Genomic DNA, 27283 nt, shown 5'->3' on the forward strand with positions numbered 1-27283 from the left:
ATGGATTTTTTTCAAGTGGATGTTTTAACTTAAACTGAGGGATTATTGGGAAATAAAAACATTCCGATACATAGCAAACAACGTGTGTAAACTGCTTTCCAGTTTCAAAATGTCACTGGACATGAGCTCATTTGGTCTTTGGAACATTATTTCGTCCAGTCCTGCAAGAAAACGCGCCCGGCGGGGTGACGTCATTGACAGGCCACGCCCCGGTCCTGCTCGGGTCCTGGTCCGGGTTCCCCGGCCCGGGGAAACGAGCGAATGCTTGCGGCGGCCGAGGTCGGCGGCTCCGCGAGGCCCTGCGCGTGGCCACCGGCGCGGGCGGCGGGCGGCGGGGCGGGCGAGCCCGCGCCGTGGCCGTGGCCCCTCGCGACGGCGTGCGGGGGAGCTGTAACGGCGCGAACGCTGACGGGAAACGGCCGCTCCCCGCCTTCAGCCAGCCCGCGCGGGGCCGCCCTGCTCCCGCGCCCACGGGCGCCCCGCCGCGCCGCAGGGGACCCCGGGGGCGCGGCCCCGGCCCCGCCCGCCTCCCCGGGGGCGCAGGCGCGTTCTCGCCCCGTTCCGTCCGCGCAGGCGCGTTTTGCCTCGCTCCGCACCCCGCCCGCGCATGCGCGTGGCCTCCCGCCGCCCGGCGCTTGGCACCGCCCCCTCGGCGCCTTGGCACCGCCCTTCCTCGCCTGCGACCGCGTCGCTCGGGTGGCGTCACGGGGCCCGGCCGCGCTGATTGGCCCATTTCAATAGTCGCGGGACACTTGAATTGCTGGACCGGCCGGCGCCCGGCGGGCTGCGCGCTGCTCTCCCTCGGCGCGGCGGGTGCGCGGCCTGGCTCCGCGGTGCGCCGGGCTGGTCGGCGGCGGCGGCGGCAGCGCTCGGCGGCGGAGGGCGGCGCCGCGATGCTGGGCGGCGAGGCGGGCGCGGCGCTGCGGGCGCTGCCGCGGGAGGACCAGGAGAACGTGGACCCCGCGCGGGCGCCGGGCCCGCAGCCCCGCACGCGGGCGGCCCTGGCCGTGCTGAAGGCCGGGAACCCGCGCGCGGCCGCGCCGCAGCAGAAGCCCCGGACGCGGCGGGTGAGCCGGCGGGCGGGCGGGCGGGCGGGCGGGCGCGCGCGGGCTTCCCTGGGCGCCGGGCGGGCCCTCGCCCCGTCCCCGCCGCTCCCCCAGACTCCGCGCCGCGCCGGGCCCGCCTCCCGGGCTGGTGAGAGGCGACGCCCTGGGGGAAGGCTGAGAAAATACTTGGCTTTTTTGGTAAAATCCGCCATTTTAGCCGCAATTGCTCTGTCGCCCCACCCTGGTGTTAGGGGGAAAGGATGTCCTGAGTTAATCCACCCCGTTTTGTATCGGGGTTGCTCTACAGCGCTGGGGCCGACGCGGCGAGCCGCTCTCTTGCCGTCTTCCCGACACTTGGCGTCGCGCACCCGCCCGGCCGCCCGCTGTCGCCGCCGACCTTTGCATTAGTCCACGCAGTGTCCACGCCCTGTGTGACCTTTGCCGGGGTGCTCGGGACAAGCTGGCCTATCCTTCATGCCTCGAATGCTCACACCACTCCTTGTCTGAACTTCGCCCCAGAAAGCTTAATATTTCTGATGGTATTTGGGAGTAAGAGGCAAGGCTGAAACCCTCAAGAGAAGACAGCAAAGCTCAAGCTAATAGATTCAAACCCATCCATTTCCTTTTAGGTTGCACCTCTGAAGGATCTCCCCATAAACGACGAGCATGTCGCCCTTCCTCCCTGGAAAGCAAACAACAAGCAGCCTGCGGCCTTCACCATTCACGTGGATGAAGCAGCAGAAGAGGAGACTGCAAAGGGGCCAGGCGAAGCCAAAAATCCAGAGTGTGATGACATGCTGGCTTTTGATTCTGCCGTTACTTTGCCTGGGCCAAGAAAACCACTGGTACCTCTTGATTACCCAATGGATGGTAGTTTTGGTAAGTTTTTTTAAAAATCTGTGTCAGACTAAGGGTGAGTTAATGATTGTTTGCATTTTAAGACTGTCTTATCTTACCTGATCCCTAGTGTAGAATGAGTTAACTTCAGTGTACCAAGTTCAGAAAGGGTATAACTTTGTCTCAGATCTCACAGCTAATAGCTGACCTAGGGAAAGACTCATCCTCATGGGGTGATTGGTCAACCCAGGACATTCCCAATCACATCAATTTAATTACATCTCTTGTTTTACTCAGACTCTGGAAATGTTATCTTGGTGGGAGAACAGATGTGTTGTAGATACAAGACTCACTGCAGAGTCTGGGAATACAGCCTTAAATGGGATGTCTGACATCTCTTCCAGCTTCAGAGTTACATTTCTGGAAAACCAGTCTGAGTGATTGTCGGATGCCCAAAAGAGATAGTGTCCCGAATCAGTGCTTGCACTGTGGCTGTTGCACTAACATAAAGAAGAGCTGCTATGTAGATGGTTGTGCCAGTTAGTGCTGCTGCTTTAAAATAGAGCTGTGGACTCCCTGGATAGCTTGCTGGGTGCACTTTCAGTTCTGTTGATGAGAGGAGGTCTGGGGGTAGCAGGAAATCTCTTTGGAAGTAATTTGTGTATTATGTACAAATTACAAGAAAGTTTAACCTCTAAGTGATAACAGACTTGTTAGTAGTGCTTCTAGTTACTGTCTAAATCGTGCTTTTAATTATATCATTCCTTGGGGTCGGAAGACTCTTATGGCAAGTCATGGATATCTAAAAACTTGGAGTTTAACTGTCCTCACAGAATCACTATCCCATCTCCTGTCATGGGAGATGAATGATACTTTTAACATAATACTTGGTCCTCGAACCCATTTTCCTCCTATCAGCGTTCCTTTTCCTTGTTACTTAAAAATGATTCCGAAGCTTAAGTGGATGGAGGTACTTAAACCCAGTGTGAAAGAGTCTGTGTATTTTGTGATGAGAAGCCATTTTTAGATGAAGTAATTGACTTGATGGTACAGGATTCCTTACAAGGACAACCACTTTCACTGTGAAGTAGTGTTAGCCAATGAACTTAGTCATGCTTTGAACTTTTCCAGAATCACCACATACTATGGATATGTCAATTGTATTGGAAGATGAAAAGCCAGTGAGTGTTAATGAAGTACCAGACTACCATGAGGATATTCACACGTACCTTAGGGAAATGGAGGTAAAGACAGTCTAGTGAATAAGTGAAGTACTTTTTCTAGCATCTTTGTTAACGTTAGGATAATCTCACTTCAATGTTAACACTCAGTAACTTTCTCAACAGGTTAAATGTAAGCCTAAAGTGGGCTACATGAAGAAACAGCCGGACATCACTAACAGCATGAGAGCTATCCTTGTGGACTGGTTAGTTGAAGTAGGAGAAGAATATAAACTACAGAACGAGACCCTGCATTTGGCTGTGAACTATATTGACAGGTTCCTTTCGTCCATGTCTGTGTTGAGAGGAAAACTTCAGCTTGTGGGCACTGCTGCTATGCTGTTAGCCTCGTGAGTCCAGCTTGGTTTGTTGGATTAAAAGTGATTGGTACTTTTGTGTAGAAAAGAAAATCATGATTCTCACACAAGATGGAGTCAGTGACCACTGTAGGGGTGGCCGTGTGGACGAAACTATTTTCTAATTTAGGACCTTAGTTTTCCCAGATCTGGATTCTAGGGGAACTTCTTGAATGAACTCGGAGCCCAACTACATTTTAATACACTAGAACTAGAGTACAAAGATTGAAACTGTGGTTCCTTCTGTAATGTCTCCTGGCATATAAGTAAAAATTATTTTCCCTCTTAGAACAGAAAACTAAATTAAAAAATACAGTATTTCTAAGAGAATTTCCAGTTACTTGGAAAACACTGGCATTGTTTCCAAGAGTGGCTCTCAAATGCTCTCTTGGTTTTTTGACATATTTGTTAGCATTTACTCTGCCTCTGCTAATGAAGTAATGGTGGGAATGGGCACTTGGTAGAAAGCTTGGGCTTTAGATTCAGCCTTTGTATTCTGGTAAAGGGGTCATAGAATTGGACTTCAAAGAATTGCTCTTCTTTCAAAAAGACTGATTGCAAAAAACTTTTTCCATTGTAGAAAGTTCGAAGAAATATACCCCCCAGAAGTAGCCGAGTTTGTGTACATTACAGATGACACCTATACAAAGAAACAAGTTCTGAGAATGGAGCACCTCGTTCTTAAAGTCCTTGCTTTTGACTTAGCTGCACCAACAGTCAATCAGTTTCTCACCCAATACTTTCTGCACCAGCAGTCTGCAAATTGTAAAGTAGAAAGTTTAGCAATGGTAAGTTCCTGTCACTTGTTGAATGGAGTTCTTAGGCCATAATTAGGGGCAAATGTGAGTTCATTATACAGCTTTTGTCAAGTGATTCCTTATGGCAGTGATAGGATAACGCTGCAGTGGGAGTAGTGGGATAAGGATTGGCCTTGCAAAATGGTAGCCAGAAGAGTTTTAAGGATGACTATCAAAGAGGGAAAATACAGGATGAGCGGGAATCTTAGCAGGAAAGGGTCAGAGGGCAGGGGTTTGGGGTAGAAGTCGAGAGCACGTGTGGTCATCAAGTACATTTGCCTTTTCATTTCAGTTTTTGGGAGAACTGAGTTTGATAGATGCGGAACCGTATCTGAAGTACTTGCCATCAGTTATTGCTGGAGCAGCCTTTCATTTAGCACTCTACACAGTCACGGGACAAAGCTGGGTATGTCTCACCACATCTGTCCACCTGCCTGTGACGCACAGGCTGGGGCCAGACATTTGTCATCGTCCTCTATAGCTGATGTCTAGATGTGCTGACCTGCAAAACCATTGAAATACTGTTTTAAGTGTCTTGCCTGCTTAGCTACTACCTGAGTTTTGAAAGGTGTGCTGAAGGAATTCAGGGCATAAGACCTGATGCTGTCAGGGAGAGCAGTAAGAATTGGTTCAGGGTAGCATAAAAGGGGTGGAATAGTGACTTGAGAAAACTGGAAGGTAGAAAACCTAAATAAGGGAACAGGAAAAAGACTAATTATAATAAAGTAAAAATCAAAATCAACAGGCAACTATAAACCAGAGACACTAGGGAGGGGGGTGGGGAGTAGGATCAAAACGGGGGGGGGGGGCGTTTAGGGGGATGATAACCAAGATGAAAATGCATACACTGTGCAAAAATGAAAAATGATGTAAAAAATATACAAAATTAAAAACCAATTTAGATGGGGGAAAAAAAGAAAACTGGAAGACTTGTTAGTAATGACTAGTGCTCAAATTTAACTAACACATCTTTAATGCCAAATGCTACTTTGTTTAGTGTCTGTTACTAAAAACTCAGTGGTTCTGTTTCCTCTTAGCCTGATTCACTAGTGCAGAAGACTGGCTATACCCTGGACAGCCTGAAGCCTTGTCTGCTGGACCTTCACCAGACCTACCTCAGAGCACCACAACATGCCCAACAGTCAATAAGAGAAAAGTACAAGAACTCAAAGTAAGCGCACACAGACTCGTATCTTCACACTTCACTTACCAAAGCGGTGGGCTGTAGTTCGTGCTTTCTGGGAAGCACTTTGGAAAGAGGGGGTAGGGGTGGGTGCATGTTTTGGGGACTAGACGGGGATTCTGTAGCCACTGAGTTAGGCACAGAGACAGAATGGATTTCCTCCTTTGTCATTTCACCCAGAGACATTTTCACTAAGTACAGTTTTCTTCTGCTTCCAGGTACCATGGTGTTTCTCTCCTCAACCCACCAGAAACACTAAACGTGTGACAGGGAAAGACTTGCCTTTGTTGTCTAAGATGTAAATCACTCAAACTATATGATGTACAGTTTTTAATCTTGCGTTTTAGTTTTACAATCATTTCTGAACACAGAGGCTATAGACTAGTACAAATTATGGTATCTATTACTTTTTAAATGGTTTTAATTTGTGTATCTTTTGTACATGTAACTGTCTTAGATGTCTGGCTATTTTAAGTGGTTTTGTTAAAAGTATTAATTATGCCAGCTGTCCAGATAATACAAATTAATAAATTGATTTGGAAAATCTGGTTGCTAAGTCAAATTTAATTTAAGGTAAAAATCTGATGTCAGGATTTCGTTGAGAAAAATTTGTTTTACTATAGAGTGGGGAGTGGTGAGGTTTCTCCTAACATTGCTTTTAGGAAACAGACCTTCAAATTCGCTTCTCTAAGCAACTGGACAATTCGCTGGCTTGGGTGTAATATAAGCATTTCTAAATCTAAACTTTGCTTACTTTATCAGTCATGATGAAATGACTGTCAGTCCTTTGCACACTGAATGAAAATACCTTTTACTTAAAATCTGTATAAATAACCAGGTTTAACAATGGATTATGAATAAAAAAAAAAAAACACCTAGGTGGTTGTTAGCACTGAATAGCCTTTTAATAGTTATAGGCATAGTAGCTATATGAGCTTTAATTAGCAGGTCTCTTTTTTCTCTTTTTCACTGCCTTTTTGCTTGATGCTTTTTCTTCTCTTGCACTGATGGTCTGTGTTCTGTAAATAAAGAAAATTAACATTAACACTAGAAGCTGATTCCACAGCTGATTTACCAACCAGCCTTGCACTATTTTCTTTATGTTTAAGATTACCAAAAATAGGTCTGTCTTTTGCAAATAGGATATAACCTTCACCAACTCTTGAGTAAAAATACATTAACTTTGAAAGACATCCAGTTTTCTTAGGTTCTTCTAATGTAAAGGGGTATCTTACAGGATAGATGAGACTAAACACCAGAGGTGAAGGTCTGAATGTGTACATATTTGAAATAAATCAGAAATGTGTTACCTGATTTTCTTCGGATTCTTGTCTGGTTCTAAAATGATCATTTCTTCTTCTTCACTGTCTGAGAGTACGATGGGGGCATCTTTAAGAAAATGTAAGAAAACAGCCTGAATGATCTGTGGGAAGTTCCCACTGGGGTGTCTAGGGCAGCCCTGACCCAAGTCCACGCAGTGGAGGGCCCAGCTGCTCCTGGGTGCAGGCTTCACGAACCTGCTTGGTCTCCCCCGCCCCCCATGAAACGCCTGGGAGCCCTGGAAAACAACATTCTCCCTGAACAAAAGTAGTCTTAGGAATGACACATGCTAGACAAACTGTTACATACAAGTCCGTGGAAAAATCGGGGGAAATCTATTCATAAACATACATCTTTTACAGAGCCAATCTGAAAATGATTTGTAGTCAATTTGCCGATTTAATAGCTGTGCTATAAGAAGGAGCATCCTTATAGACAAAAGTAGAAGGAATGTTTCCTTCCCTGAAACAGACAGGTATGTGAATTACTCATTTTCTACTACTGGTTTCCTTACAAGTACTATCCGTAAGTAAAGACAATTTCTCTGGTGGCTTTCAGAATGCAAGGAACATCATTTAGGACTCCCACTACTCTATTTACTTCCAGGATTGAGAATGTTCTAGCACTGTTCCAATTCAGGAACCACATGGAGCTCTTTTGTGTGAATAAAATGAAAATTTGGAATTTAATTCCCCAGGGTGCAATAGCTATGTGTGGCCAGTGGCTACTACATTGATTTCTTTGATCGCAGAAAGCTATTTGGAAAGCACTAATACGCTCTGATACACCATACACACTGTAGTATTACACATGCACGGGCCTTTTATATGACTGTAGAAACTGCAAAGAAAGGAGCATGTAGGTATTGGATCTTTAAGAAACTCATCCCCTTAAAAATGGCCCACATGCCTCCCTGGTGGCCTAGGGGTTGAGTCTCAGCGCTGTCCGGCTGTCACCGCTGCAGCCTGAGTGCAATCCCCGGCCAAGGAACTGACCCACAGGGCACAGCAGACCTTGCCTGTCTCCCCGCTGCTCCCCTCAGCAGTGTATTTCAGTGGTTCTGCCTGTTCTGCTCCCCACTCTGTACCTCAGGCCAACACATCCCACCCAGTTCTACATAAAAATAAAAAATTTTTGGGCCTCCCAGGTGGCGCAGCGGTTGAGCGCTGGGTGGCGAAGCCGCCCTCGGCCTCTGTGGCGCTGGTTCGATCCCCGGCTGCTCCCCGGCCACCGGAGGAGGGTCCCACATGGCGCGCGGACCTCTCCTGCCGCCCGCTGCTCCCCTCAGCAGTGTCCTTCGGTCCTTCTGCCTGCTCTGCTCCCCGCTCTGGCTCTGGTGAATTCTCTCACCCTCCCGCGCTTCTGACTGTACCCAGTGCATGTATAAACCAAACAAACAAATAGATAAATAAATAAGACATGCCTCTAGAAAATTTAAAAAAAAAAAAAAAATTTTTTAAAAAATTAAAGGAATATGAAGAAAATCACTAAAACTGTGACACACATATCTTATGTAAAAGTCGAAGTATCACCTACCTTGGCTTCCAACAGTAGAGACTTCTACTCCAGTGTCCATCTTCATACTGTCAAGAATGACAGCTTCATCACTGCCACCTTCATCCTCATCATCCTTCTCAGAGTCCTCAAGCTCACCCCAGGAGTTTTCTATTCCCTCTCCAATTTGGGCAGTTCCAGGAGTCCACAGCACAGGGTGGGAAACACTTAACAAGTTAAGAAAAAGGGTAGCAAGAGACAGGCTGGCTTTCAACGTTGTAGCTGCAGTGTAATAATTTGGCCAATTGATGAATAAATTTCAAGACAACGGGATTAAAGAAAGATTTTCCAAAGGAAAATGAAATGCTATAAATTAGTTATTGAAACAGAATTTTGGTTTTTTTTTTTGTGTGGTAGCTGAAGAGAAGGTGGGGGTTCACATCATTGCCTGTCGTAAATAGCTTAACATTGTACAGTGCTTCAGAAAACAAATTTCAGGTGCACACACCCTTCACATGGCCCTAGTAATGCCAAGAGATTTATGGATCGTGTCACTCCTGGGAAAACCAGCCAGTAAAGATACACCTCTGAGGGAGGCTCAGCCTCAGCAATGATCTCTTCCGCTTTCTCCTCCACTTCGGAGGTGTCAACGGGCGCCTTTTCCATTTTAAATGCTGTGATTCTCTGGTTGGCTATAGACTCTGCAAAGCCAAACTTCCCACCTTCTTTCCTGTGTGGGTGAGGAGGGAGAGGGTGAAGGGGAATGGTAGATGGGAGAGAAGACAGAAAGGAAAAGTTAACTATTTTACCCATTTGGTGGATGGAAAATTTTAGAAAATGTAAGTATTTGACTAAGTTAAGCTAGCAATTTATTAGGCCTGTCAAGAGAAATAACCAGCTGCTTATAATCCCCACTGAGGGCACCGTGTGCCAGGCATGCGCTATGTGTTTCTCGAGCATTACCCCCTAATCTTCCATCAGCCCCACAGGCATCTTCGCCTCCCACATCACAGAAGACACTGAAGTGCAGCCTGCTTCATGTTGCCCAAGTGAAGACAGGCCCCAGTTTGTGTTCTTTGAGTTAGAAGATTCTTTTCTCCAAAGCAAAACATTAACTTCTTGTACTTTGAAACCCTAACACACCAGGTCATTTACTTAGCATTAAGTACTTCAGTCCTTGGAAACAATACTATTTCACTGATAAGGGGATCCAAAGGCAGATTTTTAAAAAGCAATGATAAGACGTCTAGGAACTTTCACCATAAGTTTAAAAACTAATAGGGAGTTACAGAATGAATAACTTTAGTTGGTAATTTTCACACTGGATTTCTTATAACCACATAGAACCTACACAACCTGCATATTTTAAGAACACATCTGATGTGTTTCTATAGTTCAGTATTTGGTACTATGTCTGTTAAAAGGAGTCCTATTCTCTCTATTGCATAAGTGGCTTCACTGCTGTTGTTACAGTAACTACACTGTTACACAAAAACATTTTCAAATGAAATGTACAATTAGAAATGTAAGAGGAGATAAATTAGCTCCCTTCCAGAGAAGTGGATTATACTGCTTAAATTGTGTTTGACCTCCAAATTTTTCGCTAAACTCAAATGCTGACTGGCTTGTTTCATGCCTATCTCAAATGGAGTAATCGCCTTACTTGTATCTCAGACTCAACAATCTCACTGCTCACCATGTGAATGCTGCGCACTCCCGGCTGGGCGGCGGTGCATCAGCATGCTCCTGAGCGGGGGTGGACCTGTGCCCCTAGCGCTGCAGGCTGACATGGCCTCCATGAAATAATAAATTCTAAAAATTTCTCATCATATCTTTGAAAGATAGGGTTCTCTTCTTGCCTGAGTTGTGGTGAAAACAATGTTTTAAAGTTTAGAATGTTTACGAAAATCCTTTTTGAAGGCATTAGTACTAATAGGGCAACACAAGTTCTAGAGACTATTCCCTTAAGAAAAACTGCAATCGTGGGTCAGAAGTTTACAGAATTATGTAATTCTTCATATTTAAAAAATTTTAATTCATAATTTCTTGCCTTGATTTGCCCTCGATCACTTTTTAGGGAGAAGTGTAATTTATGACAAAAGTGCTTCTTTTGGTTGGTGTATGTTTTCAAAAAGCTTAACAAACTTCCTTGACCTTAGCACTTTCCAAGCAGGCAGGAAATACTAACTTTTTAAAGAAAAATGTGATCTTTTCAATACAAGTGTTTAATTGTACTAAAATATAACAAAGTGCAGTCCATTTTCAAAACACAAGTGGTATATTCAACTAAGATTAACAAGTAAGGAAAGATCGAGTGTGAAAATTACATGGTTACTATTGAGCAAGAAAGGTTGTTAAACAGAAAAATCTATAGGAACACCATTTAGTTCTGAAAAAATTAAACTTACCTAACTTTCTGGTCATTCTCCAAAGCTTTCTGTATTAGCTCTGTAATTTCTGCTACTTTCACACCAGCTATTTTACTACATCTCAAAACCTATTTATAAAAGTGAATTCTGTTAAAGACAACAAATTAAATCACTTTCTGTACAACACCAAAAACAAAGCTAGTTCTATCTTTATAATTAAAGCGTAACTTTATTTTTCAAATATAAAAATAATTTGCTATAAACACAAATTAAGGGGCCTCCCCGGTGGCTCAGCGGTTGAGCGCTGGGTTGCGAAGCTGCCCGCAGCCTCTGCAGTGCCGGTTCGATCCCCGGCTGCACCCCGGCCACCGGAGGAGGGTCCCGAATGGCGCGCAGACCTCTCCTGCCGCCCGCTGCTCCCCTCAGCAGTGTACTTCGGTCCTTCTGCCTGCTCTGCTCCCCGCTCTGGCTCTGGTGAATTCTCTCACCCTCCCGCACTTCTGACTGTACCCAGTGCATGTATAAACAAAACAAACAAATAAATAAATAAATAAAAATGCCTCTATTTAAAAAAAAAAAAAAACACACACACATTAAGGTTAGATGCAATAACTGTTTAAAAGTATTTGAAAGACTGTAAGTATTAGGGAACAGATCCAAAACCTTGTCTACGACAGCATGAGAGAGGTAACTTAAAAGCTCAAGGGTGCACTAATTTTCTTCCTGTTTCACCAGGGAAGCTTTTATAAAGCAAAGATTCCCAGGCCCCAGCAAATGTGCGATCTGGCCACGGTCATGATACTGGTAATAACGACTGTGATGGAAAGACGGACATTCACTGTTCACTTAACACATGCACTATACCCCTACCTGCTCATTTATCCTTATATCCTCCTACCAAGAAAGTGCTGGTAGTAACACTACTCCCCTTACAGAAACTGAGGCACAAAGTCATTTTGCAAAGATCCTGTAACATGAGGCAGGGTTGAATCCCAACGAAAGGCATCTCCACTCCTCTCCATCTGCACAATATATGCCAAGAGCAACCTACTTTCTAAAAGCGTCTGTGTGAATCTCAGTGTGCAGCTGGGTTTAAGAACTTATTGTACTCAAATCTAATAGTAAATCTACCACCTCACCTAACTTCTATTTATTTGACACCTTCGGATAGGTTATGAATGTCTTTCCTCACTGGAAGGGAGAAAGTGCTCCTCTATCTATAGGGATAGATTCTGGAGGGCAAAACACTTGTGCAGCAAGGAAGAGGAGCACCTGGCAGCCACCAGCCAACAGGGTAGCGACGATACTGAAATCAGATCCTAATAGTCCCAGAATCAATCAGTGAAAATACCTCCCTTGGGTTTGGTTAAGACAAATGTTTCTGAAGAAGAAACACCTACTGGACTGCTCGTCAGCACTGACCTGATCTTTGAGCAGCATCACCCCACCGCTGGACTGGATGGTGCAGATCTCCCGGTGCTTGTTCACAGCTATCACCAGCAGTCCATCCATCACACGTTCTTCGCGTTCGCTGGGATCCACCAATAAATAGGTTCTGAAATGAATGTTAAATGGACCTGAGCAAACCGAGGCTGAATGCTAGTCTCAGGTTAGGCTAGTATCTTACAAAAACGGCATTAATAAAATCAAAAGAGTGAAGGTCTGAGCCTACAGATTCGAGTCATTTTAATGGAATAAGAGACAAGAGTATTACTGTTTGTGGACCAATGAAGGCTCAGTGGGTATTGATCACTATTACAGTCAGATCACATCGAGTTCATACTGCTTTCACCCAAAGCTCTCACTCTGATTAAATGGGTATGGCTCACTAATGAAAACTTAGTTAACATTAATTTGATTAAGTTTTCTTAATGTCCTATATTTTGCGGTTCTTGGTTAAGCTCACAGGGCATTAAAAAAAAACAAACCATCTCTCCAGCCCATCACACATGGTTACTGAGCCCTTGAACTGTCACTATTTCAGCATGAGACATACTAAGAATGCGAAACACTAGATTTCAAATATTTAGCAGAAACAAAAGAATGTAAAATACCTCATTTTAAAGTACTGATTACATAAAATATCTCATGAATAAGTCTAAAGCTACTGATTACTGGTAGTGGGTAAAAGTAGAATATATCAAAATTAATTGTGAAATGTGGCCAATGAAAACTTTTATCATTCCCTATATTAGCGCATGTATTTCCACTAGATTGTGCTGCTCTCCCTCTTATGAAATTCTATACCACAATGACTAAACGTTGAAAATTTTTCTCTAATTCTTGTTTCACAAAATTGTTAAAATATTTTATTTATAACTCCCTTTGTTTTGAAAGATATCTAAGGTACCTTTATGTGGACCTAAGACTCTAGGTTTTCTGTTGTGGGAGGAATTGACAGTGAGTTATGAAGAAACCACTAGAGCGGTAAAGGAAGTTAGGTATTTCCTCCTAGCTCCTATTTCCTCCTACTTTTCAAACTACTCCATCTCTCCATAGTGTGACAAAGTGGACAAAGTGCTTTGTCTCCCATTAGTGCACGAGAGTTCCCACCCCACTTCCTCAAATTTGAGCTTTGCACACAACTCTTTTAACATGTGGACATCTCTAAGAAAGATAAAGTCCTACCACATGACAGTAAATCCATGGAGCCTTCTGCGTACTGTGAAGACAAAGTCAGAGATCTCCCTATAGAATAGCAGGCCACGTCTGCTCAGTAAGCTCCCTGCCCATCGATGCCCTTACAAAGGTGGGAAGGGAGGTGATTTAACATATATCAAAGGAGGGCTCATTCATTGGTTCACGGCACAGTTGAGTAGAACAACTGCATTCATAATTCGATGATGCAACGTACCCTTGCTGGAAAAAGGCAAAACTGACACAAATGGGCATGTGGTGGATGCTCAGTGGTACAGGGTCACGCTCTTCAGGTGCGTACTGTGTGAAAACAAAAGGTTCAGTAATCATAGTCACTAGTGACAGCCACAGGAAAAAGTCACTTTGCACATCAGATATTAAAGAGTTAAACACCAGGGAATATCTAAGTCGCTTCCTTTACAATTACCTATTTGACTTTGCTACTCAAGTTCCTGAAAACATTATTTTTCAAAACGCTTTATTAAGGTATGATTTATATATCATAAAATCCATTCATTCTAAGCACATGGTTCATTTTGTAGTAAATTTACAGTTAAGTAACTACCACCACAATCCTGTTTTTTTTTTTCTTTCTTTTTTTTTTTAGAGGCATGTTATTTATTTATTTGTTTGTTTGTTTGTTTTGTTTATACATGCACTGGGTACAGTCAGAAGCGCAGGAGGGTGAGAGAATTCACCAGAGCCAGAGCGGGGAGCAGAACAGGCAGAAGGACCGAAGGACACTGCTGAGGGGAGCAGTGGGCGGCAGGAGAGGTCTGCGCACCATGTGGGACCCTCCTCCGGTGGCCGGGGAGCAACCGGGGATCGAACCGGCGCCACAGAGGCTGCGGGCAGCTTCGCAACCCAGCGCTCAACCGATGCGCTACCGGGGAGACCCACAATCCTGTTTTTTTAAACATTTCCATGACCCATAAAATCTCGAGCTTGTTTGCATTAATGCTCAACCCCAGACCCAGCCTTCAGCAAAAGTGATCTCCTTTATGTCTCCATAAATCACCCACAGAAATAGACTCAAACAATCTCTTGCCTCTTCCTGCTTTCAACTGAGCATGTTTCCTCCATTCCTGAGCACACATCAGTCATTTTTACTGCTGAGCAGTGTTCCATTGTGTGGATGTACCATCCTGTTTTGCCATTCATCAGCTGATGAACATTTGGGTTATTTCCAAATGCTCTGGACATTCACACACAACATCCACATTCACACCATTTCATTACTCCTGAACAGATTCCTAGGCATGGGAACGTTGGGTTGTCTAAGTTTATACTTAACTCTAACAAATTGCCAAACTTTTCCAATGTGGCTGAGCCACTGTCCAACAGCTATAACTACAGAATTTAATTGATGTCATTTTCATTTACTAATTGCTTTCTACTTTAACTTCCTTACACCAACTTCCTTCTCTAAAGGAACATGTCTCCATTGTTAGATAACCTTTGGCCCCACCTGTTTAGTCTTATTTTTTTTTTTTAAAGAAATAGCTCTTAAAAAAAAAAAAAGATTTATTTATTTATACAAGAACTGGGGTACAGGTCAGAGGCTCAGGAGGGTGAGAGAATTCACCAGAGACAGAGTGGGGAGCAAAACAGGCAGGTGGACCAAAGACACTGCTGAGGGGAGCAGTGGGCAAGGCAGGAGAGGTCTGCCACGCCATGTGGGTTTCCCCCTGGCTGGCTGGGAATAGAATCCGTGCTGCAGAGGCTGAGGACAGCCTCACAGCGCTGTGCTCAACCCACTGCACCACTGGGGAGGCCCCCTACCTCTTTAGTCTTAAAGCCAGCTTTAGTCCAACTCTAGAACAGCAGTATTGGGAAAGACTGCCTCAGAAATTTGTGCATCTAATGCTTCCTTTTGCAACTTCAGGACTCAAGACTACCACCCCAGCACACTTTCAGTGTTCTAGTGCTGACAGAAACTGAAGTTGTCGGCAGCACAAAACAGAAAGAAACCAGTAGTATAGCTCAATAGTTTTCAAAATGTGGGCCATCCGCCAACACCATCAGCACCACCTGGCAGTACCAGGGTGCAGATTCTGAGGTTCCACTCAAGTGGGACCCTGAGATTTGTGTTCTCACAAGTCTCCCAGTGTTAGCGATGGACTTCTCACTGTGCTAACGATTACGGATTTCCACACATGGGGCCCCTAACCATTAGCCAACCACATCTAATGCTCAATCCAAAGAAGGCAGTTTGTTCTGTTCCAAAAAAGCAGGGTAGGGTGTGCTTTTATTGACAAATATGTCAATACAGAAAATCTGAGAGATTTTAGCCTTTTGACCAGAACCACCTTCTTCCAGTAATTCACCAAAATCACCAAAACACAAAGGCCTTTTCAGAAAACACAGAGTTGTCCCTTTGGCCCTACACATACAAATCTTTAAGAAAGTTGACACTGTAATCATCAAGGGACACTGCTCGAAATGGAATGTCCCACAAACGTTACCATGGCAACATTTGGACAGTCTAAAGAGTTACCCAGCATGCAGCTGGTACTGCTGTAAAGAGACTTATGGACAATTCTTACCAAGAGAATTAATGCTGATATTAAGCATATTAAACACTTAAGAGCCAAAATAACTTCCCAAAATTTGTGAAGGAAAATGATCAATGAAAGAAGTCAAAGAGAGGGCCTCCCTGGTGGCGCAAGAGGTTAAGCACCGCACTGTGAAGCAATCCACAGCCTCTGCAGCACAAGTTCAATCCCCGGCCAGCCAGGGAGAAACCCACATGGCGAGGCAGACCTCTCCTGTCTTGCCCGCTGCTCCCCTCAGCAGTGTATTTCAGTCAGTCTGCCTGTTCTGCTCCCCACTCTGTCTCTGGTAGATCCTCTCACCCCTGGCCCCACCCCCACATCGCTGGCCTGTATCCCAGCTCTTGTATGCATAAATAAATAAATCTTAAAAAAAAAAAAAGAAAGAAAGTCAAGGTACTCAACAGAAGCACCAGCCTGATCCCTTCAGGAAAGCTCACTTGATGAAAACCAGTGGACTCCCCTAATATTGAGTTGTAATTCATTCATTCACAGGAAAGAGCCTGGACCACGTCATGGGGCCTTACCAGTGTTACTTCATCTCCTTGGACAGAGACATCAGGTCTTCGGAAGTGACATAAGGCCACAATGGCAGCAATGCTGGCAGCATCAATAATATTTCCATCATGATTCAATAAATGTAAGTCCACACGTATTTGCCAAACCTGAACATGAATTTAAAACAAAAATTAATCCTAACTGATCACAACCACTGACTATGAGAAAAGTAACACTGAATGTGAACTGTTCTCACGCTGTTAAAACATGCTTTTTCTCCTGCTAATATATCGACAACTATGCTTAGCAAAGTTTTAAGCCAGACAGACATCTAAATACCAACAGATCACCTTTCTATGCGTCACCTGACAAGAGTAAACTAGAGACTGAAAAAGAGAACCACTCTACATAAAATGCTACCACTGACTCCAAGCCCAATTACACTTAAAAATCGTAGACTCCTAGGCTTCACTTAATTTATGATAACCTTCCAAGTACTGCAAACAAGTATCATACTCAAATATGGAATGTGGAGAGGCTAAGTGATTTTTCTGGAGTCAAAAAGATGGTCAAAATACCCTAATCAAACATAAAGTTATCCCAAAACACAATTTATTGAGACTAAGATCTCTGATGTGAGACTATTACTGATTTACAGAGTAGTGACATAAAAATGGATCAAGCAAATGAAGCATTTCAATTCTTCCTCTATTAAAAGAGAAAACACCACCTGCTTCTTCTAATAACTTCAATAATGTGAAATGATTGAGAATATATAAAAAGCCACAAGTTCTTTGAATGAGGCATTTTAACACAAATTCAAATTGCTATTTTCACCAGTTTGGGGTTTTTTTGGTCTCTTCAGAGGGAGAGACATGATACAAAGCTATGCAGGTAGCACTCAGGAACATTTGAAGTGAAGGGAACCGGTATGAAATTAACTGAAACTCTGAGAATGAGGAGGTGGGTAAAACCAACAACATGCATCCTAAGATAAAAAATTTTGGGTCAAGTCCCCACCTTTTCACCAGCAACAACACAGAGAGATTCAGTGTCTATACACTTTGAATTTCTTAGACATCTTTCCAAGAGTCGATTCAACTTCACCAAGAGATCTGACTGCCTGTGAAAAAGAGGAATGGGCATGTCATGACCCAGGACAGCAGGCATTAAACTGAGGCTCGTGACTGTTAGGGTCTCCTCGGGCTAAAGCAGCTTAAGAATAATATTTAAATACCTGCCAGGTTCAAAAGCTGGGGCAGCCATCTGAGAGAGTTCAAGGTTAAAAAAAAGAATACCTTCTGTTGCCCTATTGAGTTTTGGAGAAACAAGTTCACAGGAAACCTGTCCAAGAACTCTGCAAAGATAAAGTATGAATCTGTTAGCTAAATCTAATTCCTTTCCAGTTTTAAAAAAATCCAAAATAGATACCAATTAAGTTTCAATCTTATTGTGTAACCACATTCATCATATATACGATGTCGACATTATATAAGGTACAGTATAAAAACAAAATACATATTGCCACACACAGACATGACAGGAAGACGCAAGGGACTGCAATATTTACTGTTCCACGGATTTTTTAAAAACTTGACCTTGAGATTCCTTAGGCTTACATATGGCATGGTTCACCAACACTGTGATCAAGCACCCTCACCACGCCCAAAAGTGTACTAAGAACCCAGTTCTCACGTCCTCAGGAAGGGAAAAGCAGGAGCGCTCAGGGACGGGCGGTCGCGACCGCACGCTCCTCCCACCGGGGCGGGCAGCGCAGGCCCCCGCCGCCGAGCCCCCGCTGGCTGCGCCGGCGGAAGGAGCCGCGCGATACTCGCGGCGCAGAAAATTTACGACTATAAACCCAAAAGATCTTGCCTCGAGGAACATGCGCTTATTTCCGGCAGAACAAAACCCCGAGGCGCCTGAGCCGCCGTGCGAACGACCGGCGAGGGTCCGCGGGGCCTCGCCGCGAGCTGACGCCGCGCGCGCGCCGGCACCTGGTTTTCCCGAGCTCCACGACGCAGCAGCCATGGTCCGCGCCGAAGGCGATCCTGAGGCTCCGGTAGTCGTAGGTCTGCCTGCCGTCCAGCCGCTGCAAGGCAAGTCACCCGTGGCGCGCCGGCCCGCGGCCCCCGCGGCGGCGCGCCCCGGCCCGGCCGTCGCCGCCAGGGAGAAACCCACAGGGCCCTCACCTTCTTCTCCTGGATGGCGCGGAGCAGGAAGCGGCGCTCGCAGTTGGAGAGCGGCGTCTCCTTCATGCCGCCGACACACGCGCGGCCCCTCGCGCGCTCCCGCCTCCCCGGCGCCGCGGATTGCGTCATCGCGGCGCGACGCGGGACGTCATTGCGGGCCGGCGGCGCGGACTGGGACGTCATCGCCGGCCGCCGGCCCGGGCGGGCTGGAGGAACCGGGGCTCCGCCGCCGAGTTGGAGCCGAAAGCGCAGCTCGTTCCGATGCGAGGCGTAGGGGCGCGGGCCCAGGCCGCCGTCAGGGCGGGGAGGCCGCGGCGCCCCGGGCCCGCGTTTTGAGTGCTGGCGTCGAGCTGCTGTTGGCCGGGCCTCCACTAGCGCGGGACGAATCGTTGGCGCCCGAGAAGGCGTAGAAACGGCGCCTGGGGCGGCCGAACGGGGCGGCGTCGTGCGCGCCGGCGCGTGGTTTCCGCCCCGACCCCGGCCCCGGCCCGCTGCTGTCTCACGCGTCTTTATCTCCCTGTGGGCTCCGCTTGCGCCTCCCGCCGTCCACGGACTCCGTGTGTGGATTCCTCGGGCTCTGCGCGTGGCCGCCGGTGCCCCAGGAATTCGGTGCTGGATAAACGGATATTCCTCGGGGATCTGTTTTCTCCTTGAAGGAGACAACGAAAACCTAAACAAGAGTATTCCACACACTGATAAGCACCATCTGAGGATGCTGTTTAACGGGGATGGTTAAAGGTGGAAATCACTTTGTAGAGTGAGATTTCAGTTAGGTAAACCTTTGGTGATGAGGACCGGCATGGTACCTGGGGGAAAGGGAAAGTGGGTACCAGAAGGAGCCGCGGGAGCAAGACTGAGATGGGACCGTGATCAACAGTCTGCAAACAGGAATTGTGAAGTATGAGGACAGTGAACAGAAATGCTGAGTTAATTGAATTTCAAAACAGGTGGGGGATTACAGGGTACAGGCCGTTTAAGCTCTTTCACATTATAAATTTGTTTATAATACAGTTGCACAAGAATCCTGACTATTAAGCTCATTTAAGTGTTCGGGTTCTTTTGGTGAGCATTTAGTAATTTCTGTTTCTCCCCAGAAATGAACTTGGCTTTTATTGAAATAGTCTACTCTTTCCTGCAAACCAGCTTAGTAGTAGAAAAAGAATGGCGCTGGGCTTCAGATAAACTCAATTCAAATGGACTTTGTCTTGTACTTCTGCATCTTTACTCAGTGCAAAGACAAGACTCCCTTAAGTGTTCTGAATGAAATTGTTTTCTTCAAAAAGAATAGTTAATTCAAATGTTAATTACCTTCCCCTTTCAGGTGACCAAAGGCTTCCCTCTAAACTGCCATACAAATGGGCGAGATTTCTGTTCGTTGCTCTGTCCACACACCAATATTTGATGTCCGTGTTTTGGATTTTGGCCATTCTAATGGGTGGATAGTGGTGTCTTACTGTCGTTTTAATTTACAGTGTCTTGGTGTGTGGTGTTGGACAAATACATCTATACTTGCTGTCTGTAAATCATCTGTACTTGCTGTCTGTAAATCATCTGTGGTGAGGTGTCCAGATCATTTGCCCATATTTAAACTGAGCTTTACATTTCTGTAAGGGTAGGACCTGGCACAGTGCAGGTTTTCTGATCCCATGCAGACCGGGTAAAGGAGGAGTCAGAGTCCTCAGTAGTTTTATTTGGGGTTCACCAGGCATATAGCAGGCAGGGGTGCTGGCTGGGGGGCTGGGAGGCTGGTAGACCTCCCAGCCCCCAGCAAGTCTTCACTCTATCTGGGCTCTCTGGCGTTCTCTGCTTCTGCTTCGGCTGCTACTGCTGCTGCTGGCGTCCCTGTGACGCCGCCCTTAAAAGCACAGTCTTAACTCAGCTGAATCCCATCTACCTATGCCCACACCCTATTCCAGGTGCCCGCCATCAGGCATGCATTCAGGACAAGGATCCATCATCTATCCTGATGGCGGAAGGGCAGAAAAGCCTGACATTTTCTTTACCCTACAATTTCCTTGTTGAGTTTTAGGCATTCTTTGTATATTTTGAATAATAATCTTGTCTCAGCTATGTCTTTTACAATATTATTTTCTTTCAGTCTGTGGCTTATCTTCTCATTCTGTTGACTGTCTTTTTCAGAGCAGAAGCTCTTAATTCTAATGAAGTCCAACTTTATAATTTCTTCTTTCAGTAATTGTGCCCTTGATGTTGTATCTAAATTGCAATCTCTAAAGCAAAGAAGAAGCTGGACCAGTGAAAAAGCCTTGACCAATTTTGCTTTTACTTTAAAAAAAAAAAAAAAAGGGGGGGTGGGGCCTCCATGGTGACCTAGGAGTTAAGTCTCAGCACTATGTAGCTATCAGCAGCCACTGCAGCATGAGTTGGATCCCTGGCCTGGGAGCTGACCCATGTGGCTCAGCAGACCCCTATTGTCCCTCCCACTAAAGCCTCAGTGGTGCATTTCAGTGGATTTGCCTGATCTTCTCTCCACACTGTCTCTGGTGAATCCTCTCACCCCCGTGCACCTCTGGTTGCACCCCAGCTCTTGTATGCATAAATATATATATTTTTTTAAAAAGACTGCCACACAACTTTTTAATTTTTATCATGGTGGGGGCACAGAGTAGGCATCAGACAATCTTAGACTCAGATCTTGGTTTGGGGAACTGCAGTGTTACAGCTGATGCTCAGCATTTGTGTGAGCCAGAGATTTTTCTAAGATTAGCTTGTTTAATTCCCACAACCCATTATTATCATCCCATTTTACAGATGAGCAACATGAGGCGAAGGGCTAGTGGCTCAGGGCCACACAGCCATTTAAGCGACAGGATTTGCACACGTGCTCTCTGGCGCCAAGTCTTTTTGCTTAAGCCATACATGCTACTGCCTCAGAGTAATTCCCTGCCTCACCAAGAGAACTGTACCAAAGGAGGTGGCGTGTCAAGAAACAAAGTAAGTGCTCAAAAATATTTGTTGAATGTGTAAAGTCACAGTAAATTACATCATAGTAAATAGAATCCATGCACACTCTGTTATTGTTGAGTAGTTCAATTGTTTTCATCTTTTTGGATTCTCATACATATTATACCAACTTTGCAAATTCATTAGTCTAAAAACCCTGTTTTAATAGGATGTCGAATTATCTGGCAAAATTTGTTTGCATTGAATCCATTGGCTTTTGGTGCTGACCCCTTTTCTAAATGCTCACAGACCATCTGAGAATCTATCTTAGAACTTTGCTTTTAATCAGTGTCAAGCTCATCATTTACATTTTTGCCTTCTTTGAGTTGTGGAATTTGGGGGACTTCTAGTTCTCTTCAGGATGGAAAATCTGGCTTATATTACATATTTCATTAGCGATGAAGACCGCTAGAAATTTTCTACATAATTTCAAATTTGTATTAAAGTATTGGGATGAATCATACAACTACCAACTGAATTCAAATCCATAACTGCATCAACTTGTAGAACTGATCCAGCGCAAATAAAATTACTCATCTTTCAGAGGAAAATTTCCAAAGGGAAAATTTAGGTAGGATATGAGTCATATAATCTGACATTTTTCTGCTATCTAAATAAATCCTATGTCTTGTAACTAAACCATATGTTTTAAAGGAGTAAAGAAATGGAAATGTAAAAATTTTATACATCAAATTCCTTGCCCAGTTAGATCTTTTATACATTTGAATTTCTTTTTTTTTTTTTTATAGAGGCATTTTTTTGTTTGTTTGTTTGTTTGTTCGCTTTGTTTATACATGCACTGGGTACAGTCAGAAGCGTGGGAGGGTGAGAGAATTCACCAGAGCCAGAGCGGGGAGCAGAGCAGGCAGAAGGACCGAAGGACACTGCTGAGGGGAGCAGCGGGCGGCAGGAGAGGTCTGCGCGCCATGTGGGACCCTCCTCCGGTGGCCGGGGAGCAGCCGGGGATCGAACCAGCACCGCAGAGGTCACCGGCAGCTTCGCAACCCAGCGCTCAACCACTGCGCCACCGGGGAGGCCCAACATTTGAATTTCTTAATTGATCTTTGAAAAAAGGTTTGTCGGGGCCTCCCTGATGGCACAGGGGTTAAAGTCTCAGCGCTGTCAAGTTATCACCAGCTACTGCACTGTGAGCTGTGATCCCTAGCCAGGGAGCTGACCCTCAAGGCACAGCAGACCTCTCCTATCTCCCCGCTGCTCCCCTCAGCAGTGGATTTCAGTAGCTCCACCTATTCTGCTCCCCACTGTGTCTCTGGTGAATCCTGTCACCACCACCCCCCCCACACACACACCTCTGGCCTACACCCCAGTTCTTGTATGCATAAATAAAACAATCTTTAAAAAGGAAAAAGGCCTGTTATTTTCATTGCAGCAAAACAGCTGCATTTTTTTCCTTAATAAGCAATTTGTGATTACATTTTCTGAAGATGAGTTATTAGGGAATGAGGAAAAAACATCATAACTTCCACTTAATTAACGTTTCATCTACACGATCACCTTTAATATGATGATAATTTGCTTCCTTTGGGAAGCTGCAGTCCAACGGTTAGAATCCAACTACAAACCTTACCACAAAATGCCATTTTTTTTAAAGATTTATTTATTTATGCATACAAGAGCTGGGGTATAGGCCAGAGGGGTGGGGGGTGACAGAGTGTCATTTAAGGTCACCCCATCAGCATGTACAGTCACCCCCTGGGAAGGCAGCTTCAGACTGCCTTCTCAACACCCAATTACCACAGTATTGACTAATGTCTTGCAGAAAAACCCAACCCACTGAGCAGCCCCTGAGGTCACAGTAGACGGTGGCTAAACAGGCTGTGGGGATTCTTGGATACCATGAAGCTTCACAGTTCTAAACACATTTTTGTTTTAAAGATTTATTTTATTACTTTTAAAAAATCTACTTATGCATACAACAACTGGAGTTTAGGCCAGAGGTGTGGGAGGCTGGGTGAGAGGATTCACCAGAGACAGAATGAGGAGCAGAATAGGTGGATCTACTGAAACAGACTGCTGAGGGGGCTGCCGGGAGACAGGAGAGGTCTGCTGCGCTTCGTCCTGCCCGTTGATTAACTTGGTCTTAGAGTAAGAGGATCCCCCACTCTACGGCTCGCCACTCGATGGATTCCCCTTGGTTTCACAGCAATGTGTGTGCCACAGGTAAAAACTGAAAAGAAATGCCAAGCCTCAGCACTGTGTGCCAGGGACAGGCCCATGTGAGGTTCAAGAAAGGAGCCCCTGGAATGAAGGGGAGGCTGCCGCCCCCAGACTGTGCTGTTTTGGCTGAGGACTTGTGTCCTGAAGCATAAAGCAAACTGCTCATCTGATTAGCTCAAACTCTAAAGCCCTGGGCCAGGGATAGAAACACCTGGGGGCTGAGCCCTCCCACACCCTCTCTGGGGTAGAGGTGGAGGGACAGCTGGAGTGAGGCGGCAGCCCAGCAGGCCTGAGCGGCAGGGGGGTGGGGGGGCCCATGCAAGCCTGTCCCTGGAGGGTGGGGGTGCAGCTTAGAGAAGAGGATTCATACTTGACACATTTGGGGATCCTGGGGAGGTGCGTGCCCCACAGGTGAGGTGAGGTCAGTGTGGTGAAGAGCTGTGTACCAGACGTTCAGGGTAAGCTGCAAGGGAATTCAGGCTGGGCTCTGTGGGTGTGCTGAGCCCAGGCAGGAGCTTCATAGTCCATGACAGGACAGCCTGGACTCAGCAGCAGCTGTGGTGCCTGCAAGGCTCTGGTGGCATTTGTGGTTGAGAAGAGGCTGTCTTGAGCTCCGGGGAGAGACCTAGGGGCCAGCTGGCTTGCTAAGTAACCCAACTTAGCAGATAGCGATCCCTTGAAAAGAACGTCTGGACGTGAGTGATGACTAGCCTGGTGGGGGCAATGGAATGCTTGATCTGTTGCTTGCCTGTAGTTGACTTAGTAGAGTTGATGCCCTTAGTAGAGTTGACACCCGCCCTGGCAGGGCCTCCCAGGCCTGTCCCAGCGGCTCACACCCACCCCTCCTCACACGGAGCGTTGCTTGGTCTTGGTTCTGTCCACCCATCCACAGCCCTCTGGCAGCTCAGTGACAAGCAGTGGGTCCAAAAGAGCCAACTGTGAAACCTCTGAATGTTTATTTCAGTTTGATCTTACCCCACCCCAGCCATTCTGCTTGTTAGCATCTCTTTGATACGTACAGTGGTAAATGATAGAGCTCTTTTCCATGTTCTGCTTTCTTCTTTTCTCTGACTTTATCCTCCTCCCAAGCATTAAAGGAGAATTACGTAAAGACGAGAGTGCATCTTGTATTATGTAGTGCCCTCTCTAAAGCAGAAAGGGTGAGGTGTGCGTGATAGCATTCGTGCCAAGTGTTCCTGCCACAGCACCTGTGCACTTGGACATGTAATGTCTTTTATTTTAGGTGACTTGTGTACGTGAGAGGTTGTAGTTAGATTGGGATTTATAAGTCAGTGAATTGTAGAGCTCCACACTATTCAGTGAGGTTGGATTAAGTCAGTCCTTCACTTCACACCAAGTTTGCTATAACCATGAAGTCAGACATAAGCAATGTTGGGCGGGGATGTGGGAGTCTGGGACACTTGATCGTTGCTAGTGGGCAGTGTTGCAGCCACTTGGCAAGCAGTTCGGCATTTCCTCATGTGAAGCATTAAGTTACCATGTGACCCGACAGTTCTATACATGGACCCAAAAGAAGTGAAAACTGTTCATATGAAAACTTGTACAGGGACAACAAGTATTATTCATATGGTCAAAAAGTAAGGAGTTACCTGGATGGCCATCAACTGGAAAATAGACAAAATTGTATATATCCATCTAATGAAATGTTAGCATTGAAAAAGAATGAAGTATGTAAACATACCTCGCAACATGGATGAACCTCAAAAATATGCTGAATGAAAGAAGTCAAGCTACAAAAGACCATATATGTATCATCCAATTGATGTGAAATCCTAGGAAGGGCAGATCTACAAAGACGAAGTAGATCAGTAGTAGCCTAGGGCTGGGGAGAGGTGTTGGTGAAGAAAGGGGGAAGGGTAGTTACTGATAGTGGATATGGGTATGATGGAAATGTTATAAAGCTGGGTTATGGTGACAATTGCACACGTCTGTAACATGGTATACTAATTAAAAAGATAAAGCATGAATTCATGCATCTAAGCTGTAAGATAAACTTCTTACGTGATTGTTTTTCTGCACAAATAACTCAGTAAAAAATGGACAGAAGAGCTAAATATTCACTTTTCCAAAGAAGACATACAGATGCCCGATAGGCACATGAGAAAATGTTCATTGTCGTCACCAGGGAAAAGCAAGTCAAAGCCACAAGGAGATACCACCTGACAGCTGTGAGACTGTCCATATCAAGATCAGAAAAAAGTGTGGAGGAAAGGAACCCTCTTAGACTGCTGGTGTCTACTTGGAAGTTGCTGAGGGAATGGGGATGGGTCCAGCTTCTTTGGAAAACTCTGGCGGTTTCTCATAATGAAAATGAAGGGCCTCCCCTGGTGGCGCAGCGGTTGAGGGCTGGGCTGCGAGGCTGCCCGCAGTCTCTGCAGCGCCGGTTCGTTCCCCGGCTGCCAGCAAGGGTCCCACCAAAAAAAAATGGAGCTACCTCATGACTATTTCACATGTAACTGCCTAATAGAAGGAGTTGAGTGGTCAAGAGTTTGTTTTCCATGTCTTACAGCAGTGTCCCTTGCCACATGGGCCATGTCAAAATGTCACATGCCGTTCTGCTGTAACCTGTGATTATTTTCCTGAGTGACTCAGAACTGTAAGTCAAGACTGTAGATAATGGTCTATTATAGCACCACAAAATCATCAATATTTTATCAGTCTTTAATCAGAAATGACAGGTTGTTCCACAGATACCGATGTGATTTTACAGATAAGGCAATTGAGTCACACAGGGTTGAGGTCGCCTGCTGGTTAGGAGGGAAACCAAGATTTCTTGCCAAGTCACCTGGCATAGGAACCCAGAGAGACTCAGTCTACACACTGCTATGAAGCAATGCTTAAATCTATGTGATTCTAAAAAAAATGTTAGAAATAGGAATGTAATTGTTGCAGACACTACAGAAAACTGTATGGAGTTTCCTCTGAAAAATAAAAATCAGAGTACAATATGATCCCATAGTTCTACTTCTGGGTATTTATCTGAAGGAACCAAACATGAACCTGAAAAGATATCTGTATCCCCAAGTTCACTGCAGTGTTATTTATAGTAGCCAAGATACAGGAACAACTTGAGTGACCATGGATGGATGAATGGATAAAGGAAATGTGGTGTATCTATGTGTGGAATATTATTTAGCCATAAAAAAGGAAATCCTGGCATTGGCAACAGCATTTATGGACCTGAAGATAACAGCTGAATGAAATAGGAAAACAAATAATATATGGTCTCCCTTAGAGGTGGACTATTAAAGCAATAAATGTATAGATACAGAGAACAGATTGATGGTTACCAGAGGTGGGTGAATGAAATGGGGGGAGGGACCCGAAAAGTATGGAAATTGAGTTATAGTCCTCGCTAGTGGCGCAGGGGTTAAAGACACAGTGCTATCAAGCTGTCGCCACCCACTGCGGCATGAGTTTGATCCCGGCCATGGCGCAGCAGACCTCTCCTGCCTCACCCGCTGCTCCCCACCAGCGGTGTATTTCTGTAGATCTGCCTGTTCTGCTCCCCGTTCTGTCTCTGGTGAATTCTCTCACCTCCCACATCTCTGGTCTGTACCCAAGTTCTCATATGCATAAATAGATAAATCTTTATAAAAAGAAAAAAGAAATTGAGTCACAA

At 45.4% G+C, this 27283-nt stretch overlaps 2 protein-coding genes across 3 annotated transcripts; one reads left to right on the forward strand and one right to left on the reverse strand.

The window, feature by feature from the left end:
• Nucleotides 1–893: 893 nt before the first annotated feature.
• On the forward strand, nucleotides 894–5706 carry CCNA2 (cyclin A2; the record flags this gene model as incomplete). The annotated part of the gene is made up of 8 exons (XM_084259810.1): nucleotides 894–1067; nucleotides 1676–1925; nucleotides 3015–3127; nucleotides 3230–3453; nucleotides 4040–4247; nucleotides 4549–4662; nucleotides 5294–5427; nucleotides 5658–5706. The coding sequence occupies 8 exons, from the start codon at nucleotides 894–896 to the stop codon at nucleotides 5704–5706; spliced, it is 1266 nt and encodes a 421-aa protein (XP_084115936.1).
• Nucleotides 5707–6376: 670 nt separating this feature from the next.
• EXOSC9 (exosome component 9) lies at nucleotides 6377–18567 on the reverse strand (the record flags this gene model as incomplete). Of its 2 annotated transcripts, none has more annotated exons than XM_084259814.1 (12): nucleotides 6377–6458; nucleotides 6750–6828; nucleotides 8296–8480; nucleotides 8837–8983; nucleotides 10662–10750; nucleotides 12045–12177; nucleotides 13477–13559; nucleotides 16339–16476; nucleotides 17330–17432; nucleotides 17547–17666; nucleotides 18307–18401; nucleotides 18502–18567. In XM_084259814.1, 12 exons carry the CDS (start codon nucleotides 18565–18567, stop codon nucleotides 6377–6379), a joined length of 1320 nt encoding a protein of 439 aa, XP_084115940.1. The 2 variants fall into 2 exon arrangements, with proteins under 2 accessions (XP_084115940.1, XP_084115939.1); XM_084259813.1 differs by having other exon boundaries at nucleotides 6750–6878; nucleotides 8292–8480.
• Between the last annotated feature and the right edge of the window lie 8716 nt (nucleotides 18568–27283).

The sequence above is a fragment of the Talpa europaea genome (assembly GCF_964194135.1).
Source record: "Talpa europaea genome assembly, contig: HAP1_SCAFFOLD_135, whole genome shotgun sequence".
NCBI classification, from domain to species: domain Eukaryota; kingdom Metazoa; phylum Chordata; class Mammalia; order Eulipotyphla; family Talpidae; genus Talpa; species Talpa europaea.